The sequence below is a fragment of the Rhododendron vialii genome, chromosome 9a (genome assembly GCF_030253575.1).
Source record: "Rhododendron vialii isolate Sample 1 chromosome 9a, ASM3025357v1".
NCBI classification, from domain to species: Eukaryota; Viridiplantae; Streptophyta; class Magnoliopsida; order Ericales; family Ericaceae; genus Rhododendron; species Rhododendron vialii.
This window is the reverse complement of record NC_080565.1, coordinates 12,971,990-12,982,490: the sequence shown is the minus strand read 5'-3', so window position 1 is coordinate 12,982,490 and position 10,501 is coordinate 12,971,990. Positions and strand designations below refer to the sequence as shown.

Genomic DNA, 10,501 nt, shown 5'->3' with positions numbered 1-10,501 from the left:
CCATGGTCCTCTCTCAGCCGCTGTTCTAGTCGCACAAAATTGGCAAAACCGTGTTTGAGATAAGTTATACTGATCTTGAGAATCACAGAAAGTTATTTTAGAGTTGGTCTAAGGAGTCTCACCATTCACAATCAACTTTTAACCTTTTCTATGTACTTATTTAATAGTCTCAGAATTATCTTGTCTTCTTTAATCTTTTCTATATACTTATTTAATAGTCTCAGAATTATCTTGTCTTTTTTAATCTCATTCGCTCATAGTTTATGTATAATCTCAAATAAAATGAGATATGAGGTCCAATACATTTTTGCCTTATTAAGGACGACTGCTGATTTCTTGGGACGCGTACAATGCTGGTCCTTTGGTAAAGATGAAGGTGCCAATGCTTTATGGCCTAAAAAATTTGTAAATTTTTTTGAGTCCTTTATATTTTGATATTTGTCATAAAAGTTGTAAAACGTCTATGCAAACATAATTGAATATTTCCATTGCACTTATTTCCCTAGAGGAATAAATTTTTGAAAGTTGAAAAGACACTACTACAATAATAGATATGCATCACACTAAGGAGATTCACAAAGATCACGGTTTTCAGTAAAGCGTGATAAAAAATTGTGCTTAAAATTTTTTATCTCAGTTTAAGTTCAAAGTTGAGATAAAAAGTGGGTTTTAGCGCGAAATAAAAGATCTCGCTTTTGTGGCAAGATAAAAGAAAAACAACCTTACCCTTGCGGCGTGATAAAAGATTTTAGGGCGGAAAAAAATGAGATAAAAGATCTCGCTCTTATGGCGAGATAAAAGAGAAAAAACCTCATTCTTGTGGAGTGATAAAAAAAAGAAAAGATCTCACCCTTGTGGCGTGATAAAAGATTTTAGGACAAAAAAAAATGAGATAAAAGATCTCACTCTTGTGGCGAGATAAAAGAAAAAATATCTCACCTTTGTAGTGTGATAAAAAACTTTAGCACAAAAAAAAGTGAGATAAATGATTTCACTCTTGCGATGAGATAAAAAGCCTACACATTTAGACGCGCAGTTTGAATTTTTATGTGGGCGAGTTGTGATCTTTATGGTTTATTGTAGTAGTGAAATTTAGTTATTTCGGATGCCTTCCAAGTATACATTTGACGTATTAGATAAAAATAATAATTATATTCTTATGGCTTAGCCTTGTCTGAAAAGGATTTAAATCTAATTGAAAAGCCACCATTGAAATTGAAATTTCAATATAAACACAAAATCCATGTGAAATTGTTAGTTTATAAAAAAAAATCTAAAGTTTGTCAATAATGTGACAATTTCCAGGCTATGATAATTTTCATAAAAATATAAAGCGCACACTACAACAAAAAACACAATTGTCTACTAAATTTACTAGGTAAAACTAAATTTTTTGCCCCAAGAAAATCCTTTGGTTACCAACAACTAATTTTGATTGGCAAAAGATTTGTTATTATATTTTTAAAATTTTTTAAACAATGCTTATATATATATATATATATATATATATATATATATATATACATTTTAATATCATGTTAATTGCATTTCAAAAAATTCAGCAAATTTTAAGGAAAAAAAAAGTTTTCACACTTTAGAAAGTAAATATAAATATTTTTATTTTCCTAATATAACAGAAGTTCTTGGCTAGCTTAGTGGTAAGGGCTTGGAAAATTAACTTAGGGTGTGTGGGTTCGAAACTTGGCAATGACAAGAAAAGTTGGTCTAGTTGATACAAAGAAAAGTTCACGCACAATGGTTTTCCATCTCAGTTTATGGTGTGATAATTTTGAATTTTCAATCAATCACAGTTATAGACCGTGATCTAAAGTGACATACAATCACACCCAAAAAAGAGAAACAATCACACCCAAGAGAAACAATCACAGCTTATAACCGTGATAAAAGAGAAACGATCACGCATTTTGGCCGTGATTGTTTCTCTCTTTCAATCATAGTTTATAACCGTGATAAAAGATAATGACTTACAATCACACTCAAATCCATCACGGTAGCAAAAGCGTGATGGAAAACTTACAATCACGGTCAGTAGTTGTGATCTTTATGGTTTATTGTAGTAGTGAGATTAACTACTCCTATGTCCCAATAAAGTTTGAACGGATTGTCAATCTTAACATCAGATTGTGAACAAGATTAATTATGTGGGCATAATCACTACTTTTGCTATTAGAACCGTAAAAGAAGCTATGCTTAAGAAATATTATATTACTAGTGCTTACATGTGCCTACGGCACTATCCACCCCGCATACTTGGGCTTAGTGGCAGCTTTGTAATTTCGGCAAAAACGATGGGCATTTTAATAAATTTGGAAGAATACCTCTCAGCCTTTGGATCAAATTAATCTCAGCCATTTTAACAACTTATCCCCACACTCTTGTGTTTTATTATATAGATATCAAGTTTTTTTTTAGGATGGGTGATATGTAAGTGATCGATGCTTTTGAAATCTTATAAAGTTCGGTATTGTTTTAGAATTTTTCTTATTGATGAATACTTGTATCAGACGAATAATATGACTTCTTATATTTCTATTTCTATTACCACCTCTTTCGGGCGAACAAAGCGACTTATTCGAATATGAGAAGCTAATTTCCTTACTCGAAGAAAAAATGAACTTGTTCTTGTTCTTGGAAAAAGCCGACTTCCAAGAAGAAAGAATGGCCTTGGAAAGGGTAAAAGCCTGCCTCCAAGAACTAGAAGACAAAATGGATTTGGAAGAATGCTTAGGCGTAGAAGAAGGATTCGACTGGTGGGAAACAGACGATTCCGACTTAGAAGAAGAAGAAGACTTTGAAGAAAAAGGAATTGACTACAAAATTTAAATTTCGTAGTCGATTGCGATTTTAATGGAACGAAAAAAAAAAAGAAAAAAGAAAAAACTCAATAAAAAAAGAAAAGGCGGGAAAGTCTTCAATACACACCCCTTTAAGGTATGTACCATATGCACCTATTGTGTGGTTCATATTGTGCCACCTCATAAAAAATTACTTATAGGACCGGTCATTCATAACATTTTATTTCGTATCGTAACTTTTATACTAAAAATTCGTAACTTTTCATCAATATGATTCGTAACTTTTTAGCAATACATTCATAATATTTTGAGAATCATAACATTTTGGTGTATTTCAATGAGGGTGCATATGATACACACTCAAATAAGGGATGTGTATTGTAGCACTTCCCAAGATTATATTTCATTCGTAAAATTTCATATAGAGTCTCATTTTTAATTTTCGCTTTAAGCTCCTGAAAAATAAGAACCGACCTTGAAGTCCTTGTGTAGTCCGACTATCTAAGGAGATAGGATCCGAGGTGGAACTTCTAATCCCATTTGTGTGCCGTAACAGAAACAACACCGAATATTTTTTCTTGTGAGATCTCCTCGACATGCATTCAAAAGATCCCTCGACGTATACATATCGGATCTTTCGAGGAAATTACAGATTCTAGAAGACAATTCTAATTGGTGAATTAATACTAATAAAATTAACCTATTGACCGGAGCTAGTTTAGTTGGCCAAGACTTTTGTACTCCCTCTGTCCCTTTATTACAGTCCAGTATTCCATTTTGGGCTATTCCTTAATAAGTGTCCATTTTGTAAAGTTAGTGGGTAAAAGTTGGTGAATTGTCTATTTTATCCCTAAAAGTAGATTCCATTTTGAAAAGTTAGTGAATAAAAGTGTAATGATGATGGGTAAGTAGGGAAAGTGGAGGAAAAAATTGATGTGAAAGGTATAATGATGATGTTTTTTTAATAAGTTGGAGTTACGAAGCAGGACATTTAAAAAGGGACGGAGGGAGTATTTCACTAGAAGGTCAGGAGTTCAAATCTCTTCACCTGCGTATGGGTGTTCTTCCTTTAGATGGGATTTTCCTTTCTTTTTGTTTCTACCCTATAATTGGCTTATTTCTTGTGTTCGTTGAGTTGTGGGCTTGATTATCTCGTGAACTCTCACAATTGATGGTGTGTTTCGAGTTTGTCCTTTGTACTTCATATATGATGAAATGATCTCTTCTATTGATTGACAAAAAAAAAAAAAATCTAATTGGACAAATCTTTATATGAGTTTCAATTATTAAATCGACATACATTTTACAAATTCATGTAGGGCCTGATTTCTAACTGGTAAAAAATGCATTGATTTTGAATATAGCTCATTTGTCTCAACTTTTAGAAATGCCGGTAGCTATTTGTTAAAAGGTCGTTTTGAGAAAACAAAAAAACTTTATCCTTCTGAGTTATCAAAATATTCAAAATATAAATTTTTTTCAAATTTAAAACATAGTAGAAATTTTGAGAAATAATACTAATCTAAAGATGAAGAGGTGATCCCAGAGGTATCATGAGAGATTATGTAGTGAAAGTGTCACTACAAAAAAAACGAGCTGTCACTACAAGTGAAAAGCTGTCAAAGATAGGTACACTACATTTTTACACTACATAGTTACACTACATCTTATGTGGAACTTATTTTGAGTCCCAAAAAAATCTAAAAAAATACCGATAAATTTTAAAATATTGTTTTATGGGGTCCTATAAAAAATTAGCTCCAATAAATGTCGGTAAGTGCTACTTTTGGATTTATAGGGATGAAATTGCTTAATTGCGCAATTTTGGCACTACGAATCTAGAAATAATACTTACCAATATCCGTTGAAGCTAATTTTTTACAAAGCCCTATAAAATAATATTTTAGAATTTATGAATATTTTTCTGGATTTTTTTGAAACCTGAAATGAACTCCACATAAAATGTAGTGTAACTATGTAGTGTATGTAGCATCTCTCCTAAAAAAATTTAGCAACACACTTTTAGTGACAGTTCAGTTCGCTCGTTTTTTTTTTGTAGTGTGTGAAACCCACAAAAATTATGTGAACCCACCCACTAAAGGCGAAACCCGAGTGGGAGTAGAAATGTCCTACAAAAGCCAAAACAAGCTCACTAAAAACAAAAATAAATACAAATAATTTTTTAATACTTTTTCGTTTTTTGCACAAATCATTATTTTTTCATTTCTACTCAAAAAAAAATTATAAAAAGTAAAATTAACGCTGTTGAAATTCAGCAGAAGGATGTTTGGGTAATCCAAAAGGCCACATGATTCGATCCAAAAAAATAAATAGGCCATATGCCCATATCTTGTTTCTTTAAACATAGTATAATATAGGAAATTGATATTCACACTCTTTTGTTTTTGTTATATCCACACTCCTTTTCTTTTCTTTTTTAGTAATAAAAGTGTATGTATTTTTTTCCTAAAAAACAAAAAAAGAAGGATGGATAACAAAAAAGGAAAGTGGAAATATCAATTATCATAATATATTATATACTAAGGACGTGCAAGACAAGCACTCTCTCTTTTTTTATAAGCAAACAAAAAAATCACAAAAATCCGGAGTCACCCTCCAACCTCTCTCATTTAATCACCTTCCTTCAACTTAGGTATTTAATTGAATTTTTATTTTCCAATATAAGGCTAAGTTTTTCGTGTGGTCTAAATGGACTAAACAGAATAAAGCCCATAAAAATACATATTTCAAGATATATCGTTCTCCTAACTTCTATTCATTAAGAATTCATTTAGCAAAAATAACTTATCTAAAGTTTTTAAGCCATAAACAAACTTTTGTGGAAACTCATCTTAATGGTGATCAATAATACATATATACAACATATTGAATCTTCTCCTTCCAACCATCCCTATAAATAAAGCTCTTTTCTTTTTCCAAAGGTTATTCTGACCAATATGACTCTTCTAAATTTTAGAAGAGAGAAAATTATTCACGGCTCCGCACAATATCACCCGTCCGTTTCGGAAATCAACGGTTGAGATGCGTTTTTAAATTATTACGGTAATAAATATTTTTTACTGTTAATAATTTGTCTTTAAACTTTATTTACGGAAGGCCCCTCTAAAAAGTTTTTTCTCATTTATACTGATGATCGTACATTTAAATGCATAATTTTAAAATTTTGTTGAAAAAAATCTTACTCCTTTATTATAGGTTATCCGCACCTGGCACGGGACCGACGGTTTTATGCCCATATGGCTGAGTAAGTTTGACTCCACGCCACGCGCATTGGCAACAAAATACAGCGGCGAGACATATAAAGAAAACGTGCGTGCACCTTCGACGCTTTTTCCAGAAACCTTGCCAAACGCGGGAGGACGGTCAAATATCCCAACCATATCGTAACCTCACAACCGTCCACCTCAGTTTTTATTTTTTATTTTATTTTATTACCCCCAAATTGCTCTTTGCTGGCATTTCCTTTCCTTTACCAATGTCATTGTCTAAATGTTACCACATGAAAATTAGATGTTGGACCCTGGTGTTATTCTTGTCTCACATTTGCCCTTAAACTTCAAATTGGTCCAATTTATATGTTTACGTTTCTAATATTGAATTTGTTGCTACTTCTCATTTTGTATATCTCCTGCAATTTTCTAACCAAAGTGTCCAATGACACACTGAAATTCTCAATTTTTCTGCCTAATTATATACCATCACATTTTGACAGTCTTTTTCAGTGAGATTATTGGTTCTTCCGGTGGATAACATGAACGAAATTGCCAACTAAAACATTACCAAAATTCTCAAACTATGTTTGGTATGTTACATTTTGCATCTTTTGTTTACAATAACCGAGTTTTAAATATTACAAATGAAAAATGAAAACAAATTAAAAAAAATGTTTGGAGCATAATAATTTGAGTTTAGTTTTTTTTTTTATTTTATCAAAATAAAACCAAATGCCAATTAAGTGATTATCGGGGTCGCCAAAAAAGGTAGTGGCTAAAAGGGTTGTCCGAGGCGGTGTGAGGAGAGTCTCTAGATCAGAGGTAGCAGAAAGCGAAGTAGAGTTGGGCAGTCAACGAAGGTGATCAAGAGAATGTGGACACGTGGGGAGGTGCTGATGGGATGACAGAATGAGAAATTTGTGTTGTTAAGAAAGTGAAATCACTATTTTTTCGCATATGAAAATTAATAACTACTAGTGTTTTGGTGAAAAATATATAAATTTGAAAGTGAAGTTCAATCGCTGAAATTGAGATAATTTATATCCATAAATTTTCGTGAACAAATGAAAAATGTAAAAATATACTTAGAAGATAAAACTTGTCACCAATCATCGTCCATGAGTTTAAGCTCCAAATTTTTAAAAGAATCTGCAGTTGAAGGGCTAAAGTGATAATAACATAATATTTGATCAGTGCAAACTGCAAAGTGAGAAGCAGTATGTGTCTATAGATGTATTTATGCGCACAAGTAATGTGTGCCTATAAATTCCATTACTTCCCTAGAAAATCCCACTTCAGCCCACCACAAGTCTTTGCAGTTTGTGCTATACCAAACCCATCTCTCTCTCTCTCTCTCTCTCTCTCTCTCTAAATGGGAAACTTGTCCTCATGTACTCGTCTCTCTCATCCCATGAAGAACTCCAAAGCAGCACGGGTCATATTCCCCGGCGGCGAAATCCGTCAGTTCCGTGACCCAGTGAAAGCCGCGGAACTTATGCTCGATTGCCCCACCTTCTTCTTGGTCAACTCTCGGTCGTTGACCATTGGCCGGAGATTTTCGCCGCTCACTGCCGACGAAGACTTGGAGTTTGGAAACTTGTACGTCATGTTTCCGATGAAGCGGGTCAACTCGGTCGCCACAGCGGCTGACGTGGCGGTGTTTTTAATGGCCGCTAAATCGGCGGCCAAGAGGATATCGGCAGGAAACGTAAGGATTTCGCCAGAGTCCGGTGGGGATTTGGAAGAGACGGCGGCGGCGACAGTTGGAATTGAGGTCGGCGGGGAGGGGTTTCCGGTGCCGGAGTACAGGTATAGGCTGTCGGTGTGTAGGTCACGGAGGCCTATGTTGGATACAATCACTGAAGAACCTCTTTCCTCACGATGAAAATTGTAGGTAGAGATATGATAATTAAAGGCCACGTAGAAATGGGAAATGGCATTTTTACCGACACAGATGGTCCGGTACAAACGTGGTCGGAGACGTTTGATGAGTGTGGACCCTGTACGATACATGTGGGAGTTGGAACTAACTTAAATGGACGGTTCAGAACACGTTTTTATCCGAACATCTGTGTACAAAACATTTTCCATTTGTACAATGTAAAACTTTATTTTTGCTCTTTATGTTGTCATACTTTAATTATCAGGAAAATAGGTAGGATCTTTTTGGAAGACTTCATATTTGTACATATGTCGATAAACTTGGTGGTGCAACAATTATGCACGAGAGGAAAGAAATCAAACAACATTGATTCTATGATATATACATATACATACACATACATATACACGGGGCGGTTCCGGAGACTCCTAAAAAAACCTCTAAAAAAACCCTAAATTTTCGATTAAATTTTGATGATCCGAGCCGCTCAATGTAATCAGAACGGTGTACGTATATATAGCACGTATTTATGAAAAATTCTTGGAGTAGATTTTGAGATTTTAACTTTGGATAAGTTGTTACACGTGTTTGTCAAAAAATGCAGGCACAGATTCTTAAATTCTAGGAATCCCTAGAAGTTGAAATGCTTAAAATATGATTTTAGAGAAATTGGGTTTGGCGTGCTTTTCGGATTTGATTTTAGCTTTTAAGTGTTCTGGAGGTTAATTTTCAATTTTTGTAATAGCCAGTATATATTTTTTACCATAATTTAATCATAATCTCACAATCATATTAAATAAGTTTAGTTGGTTCTACTAAAATTAAAAATATATAATCTACATCATAATTTGAAGTTATATTTCAAAATTTGTATCCATAACTATAGCAAACACACTCATAATTAGCGGTCTTATGTTTTCCTTTGTATATTTCTTCAATCATAAATCCACTCAAGATAGATTTTCTCACCATTTATTTTTTTAAATCACTTTGTTCATGTTTTAATAAAAAAAATGTTTTATGATCAAGTTGTTAATGATATTCAATTAATTTAATTGTTTTGGATAATTAAATCAGTATATTTATAAAATGAATGATTCAGATCTAGACGACGAGTTATTGGTAGAGCCAAGGGCGGAGCCAACATGTGACATGGGGTCACGTGCCCCCTCGAATTTTATCCCACCCACTCTTTTTTTTGGGTACACCTACTTAAAAAATGTTTGAGAATTGAAAATTTTGTGTATTGGGCTTATTGTTTACTTTATTTTCACTTATTTTCAACCAAATCAATAGACCACTTAAAAAATTAAGTGTTTGTTTCAGAGGGGCAAATAGCAAATTGCTCATTTTTTTTTTTTTTAATCTTTTGTGCTTATGTTTTGAATCTTTTGAATACATTAGGCTACAAACTATTGTGCCTATTAAAGAATATTTAAATTTTTGTGCTCAATATTTCTTCGTTAAATTTTACTGTGAATTTTTTTAGTTTATTGTGAAATGGTGCCCTTTTCTGAATGAGATTTCTGACTCCGCCACTGGATAGAGCACACCCTTGAGCTATATACATATCCTTGGCTTTCTTTGGCCAAACTTTTAATGACATTAGGCCAGGTCTTTTTGGTTGTTTCCTTTTAATTTTTACTAGATTTGGCTCAAATTTGTGCATTAGGTTGTTCGTCTCAATTAGAGAAATTGGATGAAAAGTACAAAAATATAGGTCAAAGTTGAAAAAAAAAAACATAAGATGACAGAAAAGATCCTAAAAGATAGTCGATCTTCACCATATAGGCTATATATTCGGGACTTTTTTTGTCGTCTTGCGTGAACTTTATCAAATTTGGTCTATATTTTAATACTCCTGTAATGACCCAACTCAGCTGACTTGCTAACTATTCGCCTAATCACGTGGCTCAAAAGATTAAAGTTATACGCTAGTGGGTGTCCTCATATAAACCATTCACAACTCCCACATCCTTCCGATGTGGGACCATTGTAGCCAAGGTGGGTTACCACAATCTCTCCACCTTATGATGCAATGTTCTCATTGCATTGGCCTAACAACTTTTACCTGATGGCCATAGTGTGACACTTAGTAGAGATTTATATTTTTAGCAATATACATCAAGAGATATATGCAATTAAAAATGGTACGCAGAATCATAGTGGGACACTTAAAAAGGGAATGAGGGAATTTTTTCCAATTTTTCTCGTCAAGCCAAACGATGTGATGTAAAAATTATCCGCAATCTAATCAAAATTAACAAACAATAGCCAAAAAAATTGTGCTGAGAAGTCGGCAAGAAGTTAAGCCAAGGATGTGGACTACAAAGACCCTCCCTCGGCCCTCGCTAATAGAATGAACCCAGTGGTTTAAAAAAAGTATACTCTTATTTTTTATTTTTTATCGGTAGTAAAGGTATTGTTCAGTTACTCTAAATTGCAAAAACAATAAAAACAATTATCTCATTTCTCATTGGGTTTTAAGATAGGATCTCAGTGTAAGAACTTAAGAACTAATGAGAGAGGTAAATAGTGGTCATGATCCATGCATCTTAATGTGGCCATGT

At 33.5% G+C, this 10,501-nt stretch overlaps 1 protein-coding gene across 1 annotated transcript; it reads left to right on the top strand.

The window, feature by feature from the left end:
* Positions 1 to 7,460: 7,460 nt before the first annotated feature.
* LOC131299628 (uncharacterized) lies at positions 7,461 to 7,934 on the top strand. Its single transcript, XM_058325212.1, has one exon. The coding sequence runs from the start codon at positions 7,461 to 7,463 to the stop codon at positions 7,932 to 7,934; it is 474 nt and encodes a 157-aa protein (XP_058181195.1).
* Positions 7,935 to 10,501: the final 2,567 nt, after the last annotated feature.